At 37.8% G+C, this 21,908-nt stretch overlaps 1 protein-coding gene across 1 annotated transcript in view; it reads left to right on the top strand.

Moving 5' to 3' along the window:
* Positions 1-21,908, top strand: part of ncana (neurocan a) — a 132,593-nt gene that overhangs the window by 26,828 nt on the left and 83,857 nt on the right. The window contains exon 2 of the mRNA XM_056446117.1: positions 980-1,053. Within this exon, the coding sequence (XP_056302092.1) occupies positions 984-1,053 (70 nt within the window). The 5' untranslated portion in view covers positions 980-983. The remainder of the gene's footprint in view (positions 1-979; positions 1,054-21,908) is intronic.

Raw genomic sequence — 21,908 nt, 5'->3', positions numbered from 1 at the left:
GGTTGCTAAGGTGTTGCTAGGGTTGAGTTAGGAGGGTATTGATAGGTGGTTGTAGGAGATTTCTTTGTGGTCGCTAGGGTGTATCTAGGTGTTTGTTAAGGTGTTCTGGTTGGTTGCTAGGGTGTTGCTTAGTTATTAAGGTGAATACTAAATTATTGATATGTGGTTGCTAGGGAGTTCTGACTGCTTGCTAAAGTGTTGCTAGGGTTGAATTTGGAGGGTATTGATAGGTGGTTGTAAGAGATTTCTATATGGTCGCTAGGGTTTTACTAAGTGGTTGTTAAGGGGTTCTGGCTGCTTGCTAGGTTGTCACTAAGTCATTAGGGTGGTTACTAACTTATTGATATGTGGTTGTAATGGATTTCTGGATTGTTGTAGAGGTGTTACTATGTGGTTGCTAGGGAGTTCTGGCTGGTTGCTAAGGTGTTGCTAAGTTATTAGGGTAGCCACAAAGTTATCAATATGTGGTTGTAGGACATTGTTTTAAGGGTGTTACTATGTGGCTGCTCGGGAGTTCTGGCCAGGAGTTTGGCAGTTCTGAATGGTTATTAAGGCATTGCTACCTGGGGCTCTGAGTGGTTGCTGAGGTGTTGCTAAGATATTATGATGGTAATGCTAAGTTATTAAAATGTGGTTGTAGGCACTTTTGTATTGTTGCAAAGATATTACTATGTGGTTGCTAAGGAGATCTAGCTGGTTGTTAATATGTTGCTAAATCAATTTGAAGTTCAGAATGGTTACTAGGGTGTTGCCAGGTGGTTGCATGGGGGTCTGTGTGGTCTCTATTGTTACTAGAAGTTGCTATCATGAAGAGCAATCTTTATACTGCATTTATATTATATTATAACAGCTGCTCAGTGCCGTTCTGTGCTTATACACACTCAAACGTGTTCATTTTCTTATCACCAGTGCTGTACAGACTTGTAATGCTTGTTGGTTTTACAGTTTTCATTGTTCTGTCTGTTCTTTCTGTCCTCAGGTTCATGATGTTTCGTCTTGACGCTGGTGGGTTGCAGATTCTAGTGGTTCTGCTGGTGTTTTCAGCGAACGTTGGTGAGTTATTATTCATTATATTTCACTTAGTAGCAAACAATCAAGAACACACATGATCTTGCATTCAACAACAGCTAGAAAGAGCAGTACAAGATTTAATATGCAAAGGTAATCAAAGTATTTTATATAAAAAAACTACTGAAAAATAATCAGATGCACAAATGAAACAGATGCACAAGTCCCTGTATGGTTGTGAAACAGTTCATACAGTGAATGACAGGGGCGTTCATTGTTGTTCTTTATCGAGTTTTGTTTTTTATTTTTGCAAACAAGAATGTCTTACAGGTTTGTATTTCAGGTATAGATTTGCTTTATTCTTCCTTAAAGGCTGTATTTGCACACAAGGCAAAGATTTCAGATGTTCAGCAGTGGATGAGGGGAGTGAAAAGCTTTTCAAAAGTTAACAATCAAAACCTGTCATTATGTGCAATATTTCATGCATGCAAGGATCACTGGATTAGCTTGATCCACTTTCTCACATGCTTTGTCACATGCTTAGTGATTGGCCTGCGGTGTGCAGGAATTACACTTATTACTAAGCCATACTGACATGCTATTTTAGACTGAATATTTAGAGTAGCCGTAAACAAAAGTAGGGAGCGCATCACAGGCTGCCATTGTTCAAAACTGAACTAATGTGAATATAAAACCAGCTTCAGCTCAGTAAAGCAGGCTAGGCGGAATAGCACTATTTACTGATGTTTTGTTGTTAAACTAAATAAAAATCTACATTATCGATGCTGTAAAATATCTTATAAAACTGAAAATAGTCACATCAATGTTTCACCTGGAGATTTCAGCGGCTGAACAACACTTCTGTGCATATAACCCATTCATAACAACACAATCTACATCAGCTCTGCGTGACTAAAAGAGTTTTATAACATAACATCACCTGTCTAACAGAAATCCTTCAGCCATGGTGTCGTCCTTCCTCCAGTGTGTAAAACTAACTCAATATTGATTCAGGATTTTAAAGTTTTGATTCAGCGTTTGTTTTTAGTGCTGTCACTCATGTCCATGTGACCGCGGCGCATGTAAACGTGCATCGGCGGATCTATGGAATAAAATCACTGTCATTAATATTTCGTGCGTAAATAAAATTCACGCATCCGTAATTATAAAATCGTAAAGGAAAACGGAGCGTACTCGTAATTTTATGAGGGTACAATTTCAAAATCTGCGATTAGAACAGACACAGATACGACATTTTGTTTTTCTGTTTGTTTATGACTGATAAATTTACGATGGGTGTACTTTACAAACACGAATTACAGTTTCACCACGGACACGAAGTCCTGATTACGAGTACGAATCAAACAGCGACACTTCACTGTCAAAAGAGACTCTGCGCTCGCTGCCTGTAACGTTAACTGACATTATGCTAGCTCTCTATCCTCGGCCCGTTCTTAATTTTGATTCAGTAAAATGTCCAAGAAACACAGCGAAATAGGACCTCATTGAGTCTCAACCTTTATTACAGCTCATGACGGACATTTCTCAAAGAGGAAATAACAGAAATCTTATCTGAGACGGTGTGTGTAAGCTCGAACGTCCAGCAGGCGCGCCGTTATGATCGATGACTTTCGCTTGTTTAAATATGCCTGTAGAAGCGGTGACGTAATTTTAACAGTGAAGTCTCGCTGTTTGATTCGTACTCGCAATCAGGTTGTCATGTCCGTGATGAAACTGTAATTCGTGTTTGTAAAGTACACCCATCGTAAATTTATCAGTCATAAACAAACAGAAAAACAAAATGTCGTATCTGTGTCTGTTCTAATCGCAGATTTTGAAATTGTAGCCTCGTAAAATTACGAGTACGCTCCGTTTTCCTTTACGATTTTATAATTACGGATGCGTGAATTTTATTTACGCACGAAATATTAATGACAGTGATTTTATTCCATACGGATCTGGGTGAATGACTGCACAGTTGTACAAATCTGCATTTGCTGACAGACAGGCTACTTATCAGAATTATCGGCCAGACAATATTTAATTGGATGAACATTTTTTAGCTTCTGCCTCACCCAGAATATAAGAAATACATATAAACACATTAAGATCATTTACTTTAATAATTACTAGTCAAACGTGAAGAGACTTTCAACCAGGACAACAAAACATGTTTCTGAAGACAATCACCTACACTGATACACTGAAAAAAATGATTCAAAGATGATTGCTTGGATTTACTCAATTTTTTTAGGTTAAGTGGTTGTAAACAATTTATTTGGGCTGAATTTAAACAAACAAATTAAGTTGAACATTATTAAATTTAATTTGTTTGTTTAAATTCAACACAAATACATTGTTTGCACCAGTTTTGCATGCAACACTTTTTTTCTGCACCTTTAATTAAACTGACCTTGATTTGCATTCGCGTTTTCAATATAAAAAAATAGTTTTTGATCATGCAACCGAAAGTTTTAAAAAACACTCATGTCCTTCTGAAGTCCTTGAGCTTTATTGCTTTAAGTCTGCAGTTTTTCCGTTTAACTAGCATCCTCTCAGTAAACGGCGAGCTCTTTATTTGAGCCGCTGGTGTATGCTGACGTCCGCTCTGAAGGATGTACAGAGGTCATAAATCGGCCTGGCGGGAGGCCGAGATTTTCCCATCATCCTTCAAAGCGGCCGCCCATCGCTAAAGAGCCTAATGAAACTGAAGCTGCCAGAGAAAACATTTGGCCTGTGAAGCGTTTGCTGCGTCTCTCACACATGCACTGATGCGCTCAAGCGTTTAAACGTTTTTTTTTTTTTTTTGAGGTGACGGATGATTTCTGTGCATAAAATAATAGTAGTTTCATGCACATCAGACGGGTCGACACACTGCTGCCAGCGAGAACAGTGTTTTATACTCATATACAGTGTACAAAATATCTGCAAATGAGCCGTTTTCCTTATTTTCCTTGATTATTTCTGGTTGTGATTTGCATTATGGGATGTTGATCTCTGCTCTGTTCACTTTTGATGTTGAAAATTCAATTCAAGTTTAACAAAGTGACTCTTAATGACATTTTAGTCAATAATATAATGTATAAGACATAATATCTAGAGCAGTAGTTCTCAGCTGGTTTAGCCATGGGACCCATGTTTTTACACGGTCATCAAACCGCGACCCAAATATTTAGAAACTATAATATAATTTTAGGAATTATAATTTTTTTGTTAACACACTAGTAACACGGGGAGTGACAGAGACAACTGAGGTTTAGGATCCACGTGCAGGTTTATTCAAAGTCTGGGAGGCAATGGTCAACACAGGTGCAAACAGGTGTATAAAGGCAGTCCAGAATCGTAGTCAAACACAGGCGAGAGGTCGGTAGACAGGCAGCAGACAAGGAGAAAGGGAAACCAGGCAAAGATCAAAAACATGGAGGAACAAGACTAAGGGAAATGCGTTGTAATGTCACTTTACAGAAAACAAGACTCAGCAAAGGAAGTGAGTGTGTGTGCTGTTTAAATAGTGTGTGTAATCAGTCTTTGACAATCCTCAGGTGGTGCAAGTGTAATCAGTCAAAATGAGGAAGCATGTGTGTGTGTGTGAACGGAGTGCATGTATGAAAATGTAGTCCTTGAATGGCGGATTTGTAGTCCATAGGTTATTGTGAAAGTGAGTGCTTACCAGCGACCTCTGGTGGTTAGAGATCGCTGGTAATCATGACAACACTAGGAATGACAGCTAAATCATAAGAAAATCACCAAGACTTACAAATACACAATATTTTATTGCTGTCATTTAACAAAATGTGCACTTTTGTGATGCCCTCAGCTCTTGGAGTCGTCTTTGAAAATAGCCCACAGGTTTGTCCTCGCAACCGGGATGTTTGGTTTCTAAATGTCGTTTTAATTTAGAAGGTTTCATGCTCTCTTGTGAGAGCACCTCACTACATATGACACACTCAGGTTTTAAGCCTTTTTTGTCATCAATCTATGTAAATCCGCGCTTTACATATTCGAGGTCGTACTTGCGCTTCGACATATTTGGTGTTATAATTAAATGAAATGTCACATGTCAAACGGTACGGTGGTTGTGCGCGCATTTCAAAATAAAAGTCCGGTATAAGCAAAATAAGTTAAAAATTAAACTTTTGTTGTTTTTTTGACCACACACTTCGCGACCCACTGAAAATGTTCCCGCGACCCACCAATTTAGACATGTTTTACACAAGTGTGTGATTGATTATGGGTAGGCCCAAACGGAATATGCGCGTGCAGAATTCTGCAGATTTTTAGCTCATCATTAATTCTGTTTTGTTACTTGTGTAAATGTGTGTAAATTTATATTTAATCAGTTTTTAAATTAATTATAGTATTATTATTGACTAATATGGAAATATTCATATGGGTAATTTGCAATACAGTTTGTAAAGTAATATTTTCTGTCTTTTAGTAGATCTGTTAAATAAAAAACTTGCTTTATTTATCAAATAAGTGGATCTAATTGGATTTGCACTGTAAACATTGAATAAAAGTTAAAAAGGTATTATTTTATAATTTCATATATTAAGTTTTTAGTTGCGATAAACCCAAAATCATTCCGCATAAATCCGCAGATTTTTAACAAAATTCTGCGCAGAAATAGCAAAAAATGCCCGCAGATTGAGTCTGGCCCTAATTATGGGTAGGCCCACATGGAATCTGTGCGTGCAGAAATCCGCAGATTTTTAGCCCATTATAGCCCAGTCTATGTATTTACTTGTGTGTAAATTTATATTTATTATTCTGTTTTTAAATTAATTTCACTAATATTATTGTGATTTAGTAATATTAAAATGTTCATATGATTTATTTACAATACAGTTGTGATTGCGATGCAACTGACTCTTAAAGGGAATGAGAGATGAGACTCTTGATTGGTTTAATGCACATTATGCTCAAAATACACCCAGAACTCATTAAGAGAATACGCACAACCCTATTAGAGCATGCGGCTGGGCACAGACCATATTCTTTCATCCTTAAAAAAGCGAAAGTGGATTTGGACATGCCCTTAACGCTTTTACACCATGCGCTTTAGATTTTGCGCCTAGACCGTTAAAATAGAACCCTTTAAAGGGCACATAGTTTACCTCTTTTTTATGATTTAATATTAATATTATGGTTCTTCTGAGTGTGCCAGTTTAGCTTCAGTTTAAAACACAATTCAGATTTTTTATTATAATGTGTTAAAAAGTGTCATGTTGGGGGCGTGTCCACAGCTCGCTGATTTAGGGGTGTGTTGCTTCATATGTAGATTAGTTTCGGCTTCCCGTCAACGTAACAAGGGGGCGGGGCAACAGAGTCTGACAGGCAAACAGAGAAGGAGCAGGAGTGAGAGGTTCAGCAATCAGTCGTACATGTACGACTCTGACACAGACCAAGCAGAGAGTACAAAATCATTTGTGTCTTTGTACAGTTTTACAGCCAACTGTGTGCTAGTTTCAAGTGCCGAGCTTGTACACAGAAACTAATAACCACGCACACTGAATTAACTTTGACTGAGGCACCGGATGCGCCACTCGAAGCCGCGACACGGCACACCAGACACTCTCTGTGGTGCGGCAGAAACATGAAGTGTCCCGAATCGTCGCGCCACGCATTTTTGAATTCTAAACATAGGTTTCTGCAGCGGTCCGCGGCGCCCAGCCGTCGACTTGAGTGTACCCTGATAGAAACCGATGTTTAGATTCTAAAACGCATGCTAGTGAAGATCACATGGAGCTTCTGGGATCGCGAGAAATGCAAACGGCTGAAGTATAAGGTAGACTCAATGAGACGTTTGCAAACCTACCTAAAGATACAACCAATAATTCAGATTAGAGCGATAATGTGGAGAATATTGATCTTGTGTTGAGCCCAATGAGCCTTGCATCTAAAAATAGAGCTAGCGTGTTCCTTTAGTGATATCGCTTCGACTCACGCTGAAAATGGCGGACGTGAATCAACAAACTGAGGATATGATGACGCGCCTGTCAATCAATATTGGTGGGCGGGGGGACCGCACTCCTACATCAGGTAGCGGTCGATTTGAAAACAGCTCCAATTGGTCCACCGTTTTTATGTTGTTAAATTGAAAAAAAAGCACTGGGTGTGTTTATATCACCCCAATATGACGCTCTATACACCATACATGCACATATGTCTGTCCAAACAGCTTGAGAAGTCGATTTTTTACCATAGGTGCCCTTTAAAACTATTTTTTTTCTGCTGCAGAAAATTCACTGCCTCTCTAACTGTGGCCATTACAACCCATAGTAAGCATGCATGCCTACAGAAGCTTATTTGTAGACATAATCACATGCTCTCATTCCTCCTGCCTGAGTGTTAATTAATCTCAAGAAGCAGCATCTGTTGCATTCATTCACGCTCTGTCTTTTTCATGCAGTTACTGTATGGAGTGAATGCATGGAGTCTGTGAGCACTCTCACTGCGCAATGATGCGGAAAACTGACTTGATCCTATTATGCATTTTTGGATATTAGCTTTCATAAAGTGTCTAATAAAGCTTATTATGACTGTTAAAATTGTCTATCTAGATTCAAAGTTCATGATAAATGTCTCCTTTATTTCAGAATTGGCTGAAATATTGTATTGTATAGGTTATTTTCTCTTAAAATAGTGACTGGTGCATCGGCTCCCTGATTGACACTTAATAGTTCTGCATGACGTTATGGATGGTCATATTTAGAGCAGAATACAGGTTTTTGTTAGATGCTGCTTTGTTTACTTTATTTATTTTTTATTGTTTTGCTTTGGTTTTTTTATTTTGCGTTGAGTTTTTCTCTGGAGATCAGAATATCAGAGATTTGGAAATCACCCACATCTCTCCAGAATGATGGCAGAGGGTTTTACACAGACAGACGGCACTCAGATTCTCCTCACAACAAATACAGATAGAGTTTCCAAATAGCTGAGACTGCTGTGATGAGGAAATATGAGGTCAGAAGATTGACTTTACACACACAGACAGACACACACACAAACAAACAGAGACAAAGATACACAATATCACAGCCAGACATACAGAGACACAGATAGACGCATAGTCACAGATACAAACACATGCACACACAGACGCAGATACACAGACAATTGCATGCACACACATACACACACGCACACACACACACACACACACACACACACACACACACAAACGCAGGTCAAAACTTTACTGGTATTACTATACTTGTGGAAACATTTGGTCCCCACAAAGTAAGGAATACATGGTACACATGGTGCATGTGTGTGTGTGTGTGTGTGTGTGTGTGTGTGTGTGTGTGTGTGTGTGTGTGTGTGTGTGCGTGTGTGTGTGTGTGTGTGTGTGTGTGTGTGTGTGTGTAAAATTCATTTTAAATGTATATCATTTGGGCATCACGGTGGTGCAGTGGGTAGCACAATCACCTCACAGCAAGAAGGTTGCTGGTTCGAGCCTCGGCTGGGTTGGCATTTCTGTGTGGAGTTTGCATGTTCTCCCCGAGTTGGTGTGGGTTTCCTACGGGTGCTCTGGTTTCCCCCACAGTCCAAACACATGTGCTATAAGGGAATTATGTAAGCTAAATTGTCCATAGTGTATGAGTGTGAATGAGTTTGTATGGATGTTTCCCAGTGATGGGTTGCAGCTGGAATGACATCCGCTGCGTAAAACATGCGGTATTAGTTGGCGGTTCATTCTGCTGTGGCGACCCCTGATTAATAAAGAGACCTAAGCCAAAAAAGACAATGAATGAATGAATATATCATTTAAAAAAGGGCGGCACGATAGCTTAGTGGTTAGCACAGTCTCCTCACTGCAAGAAGGTTGCTGGTTCGAGCAATCCATTTCAAGCTGGGTCAGTTGATGTTTCTGTGTGGAGTTTGCATGTTCTCTCCATGTTGGCGTGGGTTTCCACCGGCTGCTCCGGTTTCCCCCACAGTCCAAACACATGCGCTACAGGGGAATCGATGAACTAAATTGACCGTAGTGTATGATGTGAAATTGCCACTTGTGTGACTTTGGTAAATCAAATATAATAGTTTGAAAACATTGACAGAAATAGTTTTGAGTATTTTAAAGCACTGTAAAATACAGGCCTACACAAAAAACGAAGAAACGGTTTTGGTATTTTGGCGAATACGTAATGTTTTTCATGGCAAGGTTGACATTTGCATAGAATTTGCATCTTTATTGCTATTGAAGTATCTCTAGATTTTTTTTAACCGTATCTATTTGAATATATTGGATTTTCTTTGTTTTGATTAAAATTTTACTTTAAGTTTAATGAGTTAGCTTTGCGTTCGCGTGGGTTTCCTCCGGGTGCTCCGGTTTCCCCCACAGTCCAAACACATGCAGTACAGGTGAATTGGGTAGGCTAATTTGTCCATAGTGTATGTGTGTGTGAATGTGTGTATGGATGTTTCCCAGTGATGGGTTGCGGCTGGAAGGGCATCCGCTGCGTAAAACAAATGCTGGATAAGTTGGCGGTTCATTCCGCTGTGGCGACCCCGGATTAATAAAGGGACTAAGCCGAAAAGAAAATGAATGAATGGATGAGTTAGCTTTGGAATTTTTGTAATTCTAGTACTTTTTTCAATTACATTTTAGTGTCATGAAATTTATTGAATAAAAAAATACATCATTTAATTTACATTGTTTTTACATTGTTTTTTAGTTGCCAATGCACCATTTCCAATTTTAATTTAGTTTTTTTTTAATGTAGAGTTTCTATATGATTTCAGCTTGATTTGAGCGAATGAAAGGATCTGCAGCAGCTGTAATATCAGTACAGTTTACTGTCAGTCTGCCCTCCATCAGCTGCTGAAGCCAGTGTTTGGACGACTTCTCCTCAATCAGATTTAGCGTATCGAGCTCCAGCCTCCCGTCGCTCCTGGTTACCGAGCAGCGGTTGCCATGGTTATGGATGGTGAGGCTGAGAGGTGTAAACTACTGCAGGTGCTGGTGTGTGTGTGTGTGTGGTGTGTGTTTGGAGCTGGGAAAGGTTATTCAGTTACATTAATAATACATTAATCTGTATCCCCCTGCTGGATGTGTGTGCGCATATGTGTGTGTGTGTGTGTGTGTGTGTGATGGCATCTCATTTCTGAAAACCTCTGGCAGGATTGATTTTTGAGGCTATGGGTAATTGTAATTATGTGTTGTATTCTTATGTTTGGTATAAGGATAAATCCAATGAAACTTGTCAACAAAATACTAATATTTCACCCCAAATACATCTATTTTTATTTATATTGCTAATAAAAATGCAATATTTATGATAGTATAAAACTATTTATGAATAAAATTCAAAATCATTATAATTTTTTAATGAAATTATTATGATTAAATTATTTTTGATATGTTCTATTTACATCTATGCCAATGACAGATATATACGTATATATGGCCACATTATTAGGTACACCTTGCTAGTACTGGGTTGGACGCCCTTTTGCTTTCAGAGGTATATTTCAAGGTACTGGAAATATTCCTCAGAGATTTTGCTCCATATTGACATGATAGCATCACGCAGTTGCTGCAGATTTGTCGGCTGCACATCCATGATGTGAATCTCCCGATCCACCACATACCAAAGGTGCTCTATTGGATTGAGCTCTGGTGACTGTGGAGGCCATTTGAGTACAGTGAACTCATTGTCACGTTCAAGAAACCAGTCTGAGATGATTCACGCTTTAAGACATGGTGCGTTATCCTGCTGGAAGTAGCCATCAGAAGATGGAGACACTGTGGTCATAAAGGGATGGCGTTGACATGATGCTCAATTGGTACTAATAGACCCAAAGTGTGCCAAGAAAATATCCCCCACACCATTACACCACCACCACCAGCCTGAACCGTTGATACAAGGCAGGATGGATCCATGCTTTCATGTTGTTGATGCCAAATTCTGACCCGACCATCTGAATGTGGCAGCAGAAATGGAGACTCATCAGACCAGGCAACGTTTCTCCAATCTTCTATTGTCCAGTTTTGGTGAGCCTGTGTGAATTGTAGCCTCAGTTTCCTGTTCTTAGCTGACAGGAGCGGCACCCGGTGTGGTCTTCTGCTGCTGTAGCCCATCTGCCTCAAGGTTGGACGTGTTGTGTGTTCAGAGATGCTCTTCTGCAGACCTCGGTTGTAACGAGTGCTTATTTGAGTTACTTTTGTCTTTCTATCAGCTGGAACCAGTCTGGCCATTCTCCTCTGACCTCTGGCATCAACAAGGCATTTGCGCCCCTAGATTTGCCGCTCACTGGATATTTCCTCTTATTAGGACCATTCTCTGTAAACCCTAGAGATGGAAAATCCCAGTAGATCAGCTGATCAGTTTCTGAAATACTCAGACCAGCCCGTCTGACGCCAACAACCATGCCAGGTTTAAAGTCTCTTAAATCCCCTTTCTTCCCCATTCTGATGCTTGCTTTGAACTGCAGCAGATCGTCTTGTCCATGTCTACATGCCTAAATGCATTGAACTGCTACCATGTGATTGGCTGATAAGAAATATATGAGTAGATATATGAGTAGAAATGTGTTGGACAGGTGTACCTAATTAAGTGGCCGGAGAGTGTATGTTTATATATAAGCGTGTGTGTGTATAAACAATTTTATTGATTTATATACTATATATTTACATAAATTAATGCATAATTGGCTTCTATATGTTAATGACGTCATTGTTTGATTTGATCTATCTATCTATCTATCTATCTATCTATCTATCTATCTATCTATCTATCTATCTATCTATCTATCTATCTATCTATCTATCTATCTATCTATCTATCTATCTATCTATCTATCTATCTATCTATCTATCTATCTGTACTATCTTTGTGTCTATGTATGTAGCTATGTATGTATCTGTATGTCTGTCTTTCTCTCTCTCTCTCTCTCTCTCTGTGTGTGTGAGAGTTTGTAGTATTCCATTTACAGCCACAATACTCTTATACATAGTACTAAAGACTAAACACATAGTACCTCTTTTTTTGCTCTGATCTTGTTTCACAGTAATATGAATAAATTAATAATAATAATAATAATAGCATTTAAATTTTTCTTGTATTTTGTGGTGAATCAGGCATGTTTAGTTAAAATGCAGCCGCACATGTTTGAGTTTGTCTCTCATTATAGAGGAAAATGTCTTGGTTTTCTGCACAAAGACAGAGCTGCGGGTGTTAATCCAGGCCATCTAAATGCAGATTCATCACTGATATCATTATTCCAGCGCTGCGAGATACACTCATCCCTAAATCCATACTCATTCAAGCAGACGGGATTGATTTTCTGTGCGTTTGCGTGTACAGATGGTTTGGGTAGACCGGGAGCGAGCGGATTAGAGCGAATATTCGTCTCCGTTTCTCACTTTTTTCCAGCTTATTTACACTCTCAGTATCTGTGAACGGCATCTGTGTGTGCGAAGAGCAGTGGGAAAGGTGTTCACAGAGACTCTCGCTGTAAATAAACGCTGGAGATACTGCGCTATCACAGTTTTTGGACAGGATAACCTTTCCTCTTGAACAGAACACGTGTTTGTGTCAGTCTGCTGGGGGAAAAGAGCTCTTATCAGGGCTTTTTGTGTGTCTTCTGTTCACTGAGACTGTGTTCGTTTGATCAGAAATACAGTAAAAACAGTGAAATGTTTTATTAATATAAAATTTCCATATTTTTAAAACTTGAATTCACTCATGAGATTGAAAGAATAATTGTCAGCATCTTTACTACAGTCTTTAGTCTCATATTATCTTCGGAAATAATGGTAACACTTTACAATAAGGTTGTATTATAGTTAATGTATTTTTTAACATGAACAAACAACAAGCAATACATTCATAACAGCATTTATTATATTTGTTGATGTTAATGAAAATAGCCATTCATTGTTAGTTCATTTTAACTCTGTGTATTAACTAATGTTAACAAGCATGCATTAGTATGTTAATAATGCATTAATAAATGTTGAACTGTGATTAATAAGTACTGTACAAGTATCATTGTTTCATTCATGTCAGTAAATACATTGATCAAACCTTTTTGTAAAGTGAGACCGAAATAATTATCTGTATATAATAGAAACATGTCTAATTGTTATCAATAACGATGCGTTTGTTTACAGAATTATTTGATTAATAATTAAAATGCAAAAGCATTATAAATGTCTTAACTATCAAGTGATAAGTTCATTGAATTCGCGATAAATATAAGACGTATTTCTAGACTTTTATTTGAGTATGATGACGTATTTCCAACTGAAACTGAATATTTAGTAGAGGGCGGGGCTTTGTTTTGGGCTCCGCCTCTCTTCTTTCACTCACAGCAAACTAGCGGTTGTAATGTTTTTTGTGAGATGTCTCCTGTTCACCAAGGCTGTTTTCATTTCATCAGAAATACAGTAAAACTAGTGAAAAGTTTATATATATAAATGCAATAAGGTTGTATTATAGTTAATGTATTTTTTAACATGAACAAACAACAAGCAATACATTCATAACAACAGTTATTATGTTTGTTGATGTTAATGAAAATAGCCATTCATTGTTAGTTCATGTTAACTCTGTGTATTAACTAATGTTAACAAGCATGCATTATTATGTTAATAATGCATTAATAAATGTTGAACTATGATTAATAAGTACTGTACAAGTATCATTGTTACAAGTTCATGTTAGTAAATACATTGATCAAACCTTTTTGTAAAGTGAGACCGAAATAATTATCTGTATATAATAGAAACATGTCTAATTGTTATCAATAATGATGCGTTTGTTTACAGAATTATTTGATTAATAATAAAAATGCAAAAGCATTATAAATGTCTTAACTATCAAGTGATAAGTTCATTGAATTCGCGATAAATAGAAGACGTATTTCTAGACTTTTGAGTATGATGACGTATTTCCAAATGAAACTGAATATTTAGTAGAGGGCGGGGCTTTGTTTTGGGCTCCGCCTCTCTTCTTTCACTCACAGCAAACTAGCGGTTGTAATGTTTTTTTGTGAGAGGTCTCCTGTTCACCAAGGCTGTTTTCATTTCATCAGAAATACAGTAAAACTAGTGAAAAGTTTATATATATAAATGCAATAAGGTTGTATTATAGTTAATGTATTTTTTAACATGAACAAACAACAAGCAATACATTCATAACAGCAGTTATTATGTTTGTTGATGTTAATGAAAATAGTCATTCATTGTTACTTCATTTTAACTCTGTGTATTAACTAATGTTAACAAGCATGCATTAGTACGTTAATAATGCATTAATAAATGTTGAACTGTGATTAATAAGTACTGTACAAGTATCATTGTTTCATTCATGTTAGTAAATACATTGATCAAACCTTTTTGTAAAGTGAGACCAAAATAATTATCTGTATATAATAGAAACATGTCTAATTGTTATCAATAACGATGCGTTTGTTTACAGAATTATTTGATTATTAATAAAAATGTAAAAGCATTATAAATGTCTTAACTATCAAGTGATAAGTTCATTGAATTCGCGATAAATAGAAGACGTATTTCTAGACTTTTATTTGAGTATGATGACGTATTTCCAACTGAAACTGAATATTTAGTAGAGGGCGGGGCTTTGTTTTGGGCTCCGCCCTCTCTTCTTTCACTCACAGCAAACTAGCGGTTGTAATGTTTTTTGTGAGAGGTCTCCTGTTCACCAAGGCTGTTTTTATTTCATCAGAAATACAGTAAAGCTAGTGAAAAGTTTATAAATATAAACGGAATGAACCGTTAACTATTCCAGCATATATTTTACACAGCAGATGCTCTTTCTGCTGCAATCCAGAACTGGGAAACACCTATACATTCTCACATTCATACACTACGGCCAATTTAGTTCATCAACTCACCTGTAGCGCATGTGTTTGGACTGTACCACTGAGCCACCGTGTCGCCCTGCACACTTTTTGTCTATTCCTAAATACTTTTTAGTAAGAAAATAATATGGTAAGGAGTTTGACAAAATTGAAGTAAATAATTTCGCCGCATCAAAAAGCGTGCATATTATAATACCAGCAGACAAGCTAATCCAGCATAAAAGTGTGCAAAACTGTCGCTAAAATACAATATTTAAACTTCAATATTAAATGCAAAATGTAGTGAATACAGTGGTCCCTCGCTATAATGCGGTTCACCTTTCGCAGTTTTGTGCAATTTCACATGCTTTTTTAAAAATTTATTTTACAGCGCATTGTGTTCTGCTTCCTGATTGGCTGTAGACCACTGTCAATCAATCTCCTCCGTGTCTCCTGTACAGTACAGAATGCGTTCAGCTTACCAAATTAACAAACCTTCAATCACTAGCAGTGTGAGCTCCAACAAGGATGCAAAAAGGGTTGTAACTGTCTGAAGCAAGACCATCATAAAGGGGGTTGCACATTGTGTGCACCGCACCATGCAGCGCCATGCAAACATAGGTTTCTGTTTGGGTACGCACACCGGCAACGCAAGTGGGCAGCTGTCTGCGGTGAATTCGCGATAAATATAAGACGAATTTCTAGACTTTTATTTGAGTATGATGACGTATTTCCAACTGAAACTGAATATTTAGTAGAGGGCGGGGCTTTGTTTTGGGCTCCGCCTCTCTTCTTTCACTCACAGCAAACTAGCGGTTGTAATGTTTTTTGTGAGAGGTCTCCTGTATACCAAGGCTGTTTTTATTTCATCAGAAATACAGTAAAACTAGTGAAAAGTTTATATATATAAATGCAATAAGGTTGTATTATAGTTAATGTATTTTTTAACATAAACAAACAACAAGCAATACATTCATAACAGCAGTTATTATGTTTGTTGATGTTAATGAAAATAGTCATTCATTTTTAGTTCATGTTAACTCTGTGTATTAACTAATGTTAACAAGCATGCATTAGTATGTTAATAATGCATTAATAAATGTTGAACTGTGATTAATAAGTACTGTACAAGTATCATTGTTTCATTCATGTCAGTAAATACATTGATCAAACCTTTTTGTAAAGTGAGACCGAAATAATTATCTGTATATAATAGAAACATGTCTAATTGTTATCAATAACGATGCGTTTGTTTACAGAATTATTTGATTAATAATTAAAATGCAAAAGCATTATAAATGTCTTAACTATCAAGTGATAAGTTCATTGAATTCGCGATAAATATAAGACGTATTTCTAGACTTTTGAGTATGATGACGTATTTCCAACTGAAACTGAATATTTAGTAGAGGGCGGGGCTTTGTTTTGGGCTCCGCCTCTCTTCTTTCACTCACAGCAAACTAGCGGTTGTAATGTATTTTGTGAGAGGTCTCCTGTTCACCAAGGCTGTTTTTATTTCATCTGAAATACAGTAAAGCTAGTGAAAAGTTTATATATATAAACGGACTGAACCGTTAACTATTCCAGCATATATTTTACATAGCAGATGCCCTTTCTGCTGCAATCCTAGTACTGGGAAACACCTATAGATTCTCTCATTCATACACTATGGCCTATTTAGTTCATCAACTCAACTCAACTCAAGCGCATGTGTTTGGACTGTACCACTGAGCCACCGTGTCGCCCTGCACACTTTTTGTCTATTCCTAAATACTTTTTAGTAAGAAAATAATATGGTAAGGAGTTTGACAAAATTGAAGTAAATAATTTCGGTGCATCAAAAAGCGTGCTCATTATAATACCAGCAGACAAGCTAATCCAGCATAAAAGTGTGCAAAACTGTCGCTAAAATACAATATTTAAACTTCAATATTAAATGTAAATGAAGTGAATACAGTGGTCCCTCGCTATAATGCGGTTCACCTTTCGCAGTTTTGTGCAATTTCACATGCTTTTTTTTACATTTATTTTACAGTGCATTGTGTTCTGCTTCCTGATTGGCTGTAGACCACTGTCAATCAATCTCCTACGTGTCTCCTGTACAGTACAGAATGCGTTCAGCTTACCAAATTAACACAAACCTTCAATCGCTAGCAGTGTGAGCTCCAACAAGGATGCAAAAAGGGTTGTAACTGTCTGAAGCAAGACCATCATAAAGGGGTTTGCACACCATATGCACCGCACCATCCAGCGCCATGCAAATAGGTTTCTGTTAGGGTACGCACACCGGCGACGCAAGTCTGCAGCTGTCTGCGGTGAATTCGCGATAAACAGGAGACGTATTTCTAGACTTTTATTTGAGTATGATGACGTATTTCCAACTGAAACTGAATATTTAGTAGAGGGCGGGGCTTTGTTTTGGGCTCCGCCTCTCTTCTTTCACTCACAGCAAACTAGCGGTTGTAATGTTTTTTGTGAGAGGTCTCCTGTATACCAAGGCTGTTTTATTTCATCAGAAATACAGTAAAGCTAGTGAAAAGTTTATATATATAAACGGAATGAACCGTTAACTATTCCAGCATATATTTTACAGCTACGGTTCAGAAGACTGTTCATATTTCTGCCGTGCCATAGAGCGCCTTGTGAATAATTTCATTATAAATAGCATGCGAATGTGCACGTCCGGTGTGGTGTTACTTCCAACGATCTTGTGCACGGCACGTCCAGTGTGAGACCCCTTTAAAGATGAAGTCTGCTTTAGCTTTGTGAATCAGTGACTGCAGGAAAAGGACATTACGCTGGATGCCAACATTATCCACACAAAAGCTAAAAAGCTTTATAACCCTTTTGCTGACAGCGATGAACGTTTGCGCCTGACAGCAGGATTTGATCTTTGGTTTCATTCTATAATAGTGGACTTATTGTTTACAAAAGTTTGAACTTTGAGAGTGTTTAAATGAGAGAGAAAAGTGTGTAAATGTTTACATCTGTCTGGCTACAGACCTGTAAATGATGACAGTGACTACGGTTGTAGTCGGTGGACATCGGTAATCTAATTATTTGCCTTAATCTAATTGAGACAATAATAAGATTAAGGCGTTTACATGAGCAGCTTTTTTAATTGTTCCTTTCATGATCCCGTTTTACATCTTATAACACATAATTCGATTAACGTCATGCGTCACCGTGATATCCACGTATCTTCCAGAGTTTTATGTGATTTCGGGTGTTTCATTTTTGATTTGTCGACTTTAACTGCAGTTTTTCACTTTCATTCAGGAACATTTCATGCATGCCTCCCTGACAAACGAGATATTGGATAACTATGAACTGCTGGAAGAAAAAAAAAAAACCCTCCGCATTTGGCGATGCAGGTGTCTGTGGTCTGCACTGACTCAGTAGGTGCAGATTATAGTGTCAGACAGCCGTGTGTGTATAGACTATCCTGTCGCAAAACACAGCGAAAAGTTCCTACATAACGGTAATAGTTTAAGGTGTTTACATGTCTGTACTGCACTTCAGTAATGAGACTAAAATCGGCATACTCCACATGTCTTAATTCCATTTCTCTTTAGTTCGATTATGACCTTAATCAAATTAAATTGATTAAAAAATCGCTGTTTACATGGTAGACTCTTAATCAGAGTATTGTCTTAATCATATTAAAATCGAGTTATTGGTGTCGGGTGTTTCATTTTTTTATTTGTCAACTTTAGCTGCAGTTTGGCACTTTCCTTTTCATTCAGAAACATTTCATGCATGCCCCCCTGACAAACGAGATATTGGATGCAACTATGAACTGCTGGAAGAGTGTTGTTGTAATTGAATTTCAGACCGCACACTGTATGGGAGAAAAAAAAAAACTCAGCATTTGGTGATGCAGGTGTCTGGTTTTCACTGACTTGGTAGGTGCAGATAATAGTGTCAGACAGCCATGTGTGTATAGACTATCCTGTCGCAAAACACGGCGAAAAGTCCTACATGACGGTAATAGTTTAAGGTTTTTACATGTCTGTACCGCACTTCAATAATGCGACTAAAATCGGCATACTCCACATGTCTTAATTTCCAATTCTCTTTAGTTCGATTATGACCTTAATCAAATTAAATTGATTAAAAAATCGCTGTTTACATGGTAGACTCTTAATCAGAGTATTGTCTTAATCATATTAAAATCGAATCATTGGTGTCCGTGTAAACGTACTTGGTGACTACGTTTACATGCCTTATTATTTGCCTTAATCTTATTAGTCTTAATTAGATTAAGGCGTTTACATGAGTTGCTTTTTGAATGTTCCTTTCATTATCCCGTTTTACATGTTATAGCACAGGGGTGTCCAAACTCGGTCCTGGAGGGCCGATGTCCTACATATTTTAGTTCCAACCCCAGTTAAACACACCTGAACCAGCTAATCAAGCTCTTTCCAGTTATACTAAAAACTTCCAGGCAGGTGTGTTAAAACACGTTGGAGCTGAACTATGCAGGACACAGGCCCTCCAGGACCGAGTTTGGGCACCCCTGTTATAGCACATAATTCGATTGACGTCATCGCATCACCGCGCTATCCACATTCTCCGGAATTTCATGTAATTTTGGGAGATTAGTTTTTTAATTTGTAGACTTTAACTGCAGTTTGACACTTTCACTTTTTACTCGGGAACATTTCATGCATGCTCCCCTGACAAATGAGATGTAGACCAATTACCAACCTACGTCACATGGGTCCCCGGTTGCAAAAAAAGACAGGCTGCAATAGGAAACATGTCGTGTTGTGCGGTAGGATGCCAAAAATAGAAAACTCAACTTTTACCGTACACCACACTGCTTTAATGCCAACTGCAGACGTCTTTGGCTAAAAGAGAGCTGAATGAAGTGACGACCTGATTAGAAATGCTGGACTCTGCAGTTCTCATGTTATATCAGGTAAGCTCACGCTATGCTGAATCATACACTTTACTCGTTTTTGATTGAGGAAATGATTTCAGCATAAACAGATAAACATGGTTAATTAAACTGCGGACACTGAATGCTCAGAATAAATGTGAAAGTGTAAGTTATTAAGGTAAAGTTGGTTTTATATTCACACATTCATTCAGTGACACCTTGTGACGACACTTTGAATATTGGGTCTGAAATAACCTGCAAGTGTGACTTGAAAACAACATTAACACTGTTTATTTGACTGTGGACAATGTTGTACTTTGATAGTCATTGGCTGCTAATGTGATTTCGCTATTTAGAGTTTGCAAATAATACTTTAATGAAATTATATTATTAAGGAGAAAGTCCAAATGTACGAATATAAAAGCAACTTTACCTCTATGTGTGCGTTCACATACCCTGCCGTAAGTTCAGGTGCAGTTCTCTGTCAGAATGCAGTTGTTCTGCTTGTTGATGATTACCCAGGCCTTGTACAGCTCCGTCTTCTTTCCTTGTCTTTGGCTAGGCTGAACCTCAGTTTTTAGCTCTACATAGTGTTGAATCTGGTCATCATGGAGCATTATTTCTTGCACATGACCACACAGAACAACATTGTTGGCATCCAAAGACTTGTAGATCTTTAACTTCTCTCTTGTTAAAACACTTGGAGCTTCAATGAGAGTGAATATTTGGGGCTGGATGCTTGGTCATTTCGTCTTATCCAATATCCATTGGGAGGGTGCTATCACTAATGGACCTGTCAGATGAACGCCGCTCACTTTAACATTAACTTAGCCGAATAACTGTGCTTATCACTGGGTGACGAGCTGTTATAATATACTGAAAGCATTATGTAAATAATATATATAATATGTAATCAATATATCTTTTTTCTAAGACAACAACAAACTCTGTACCGCATCGGATGTCATTCCCTCGTTGTGAATGCTACCGCTCCCGTTTTTTTTTTCTGCCACCTCCCTGCGTGCGCATCCTGAATGTTTTCAAACATGGTAATGGGTCTATTGGATGCAACTATGAACTGCTGGAAGAGTGTAGTTTTAATGAAATTTCATACCGCATGCTGAATGGGAGACAAAAACCTCTTCATTTGGCGATGCAGGTGTCTGGTTTTCACTGACTCGGTAGGTGCAGATAATAATGTCAGACAGCCATGTGTGTATAGATATCTTGTCGCAAAACTGCGGTGGAAAAAAAAGTCCTACATGACTGTAATATTTTGATTTTGGTTTTTACATGTCTGTGCTGCACTTCAATAATGTGACTAAAATCGGCATACTCAACATGTATTAATTTCATTTCTTTTTTATTGATTATGACCTTAATCGGATTAAATTAATCAAAAATTGCTGTTCACATGAGAGACTCTTAATCAGAGTATTGTCTTAATCATATTAAAATCGAATTATTGGTGTCCATGTAAACGTACTCAATGTTAACTTTTCGGTGAACTATCTTTAATGTTTTGATGCTTGAAAACCATATTCATCTTTGAATTATATGCATTTAGAACAAAGCCCTGGCTGTGTTGTTGTCCTGTATTTACAGTAGATTAGACATATTAAGGCTGTATGTGTGACCGAAAGAGAATCTGATGGAGTTTTCAGCTTGTTTTCTTTGTAAAGCTCAGTGTTGAAGCTTCAAACAGCGTCTGTCTGTGATTCCTCTCATGTCTCTGCTGCGTTTCTGGACTTTCTGTCTGTGTTTTAATGATTTTTTTCAAGCTGAAGAACAAATATTATTCCTGCGTTTTGTGTCTCTGGCTCTTGAGGACGATTCGAATGCGTTTGCTGTATGAGTCTGACGGCTTGAGTTTCCTTCACATATGAGAAATCCTACATATATATTCTTATTATGCCCCTTTTAACAAGATGTAAAATAAGTCTCTGATGTCTCTAGAATCTATATAGTGAAGCTTCAATACTGCACAAATAATGCTTTATAACTCTCTGAAACTGACCCTTTCAGGCTTTGACCCTAAATTGTGTCGTTTTGGTGACTGTCGCTTTAAATTAAAATCAGATTGTCCTTTTGTTTTTCCAAAAGAGGGCGGGGCTACAAATGCCTGTCTGTCAGCATAGTGGCAGATTCAAAAACAAGACTAAAGTTCTATGGTAATGAGGGAGAGAGGGTCACTAGTGGCGGG

The sequence above is a fragment of the Danio aesculapii genome, chromosome 2 (assembly GCF_903798145.1).
Source record: "Danio aesculapii chromosome 2, fDanAes4.1, whole genome shotgun sequence".
Classification (NCBI taxonomy): Eukaryota; Metazoa; Chordata; class Actinopteri; order Cypriniformes; family Danionidae; genus Danio; species Danio aesculapii.
The sequence above is the reverse complement of the archived record's forward strand: the minus strand, read 5'-3'. Positions and strand labels throughout refer to the sequence as shown.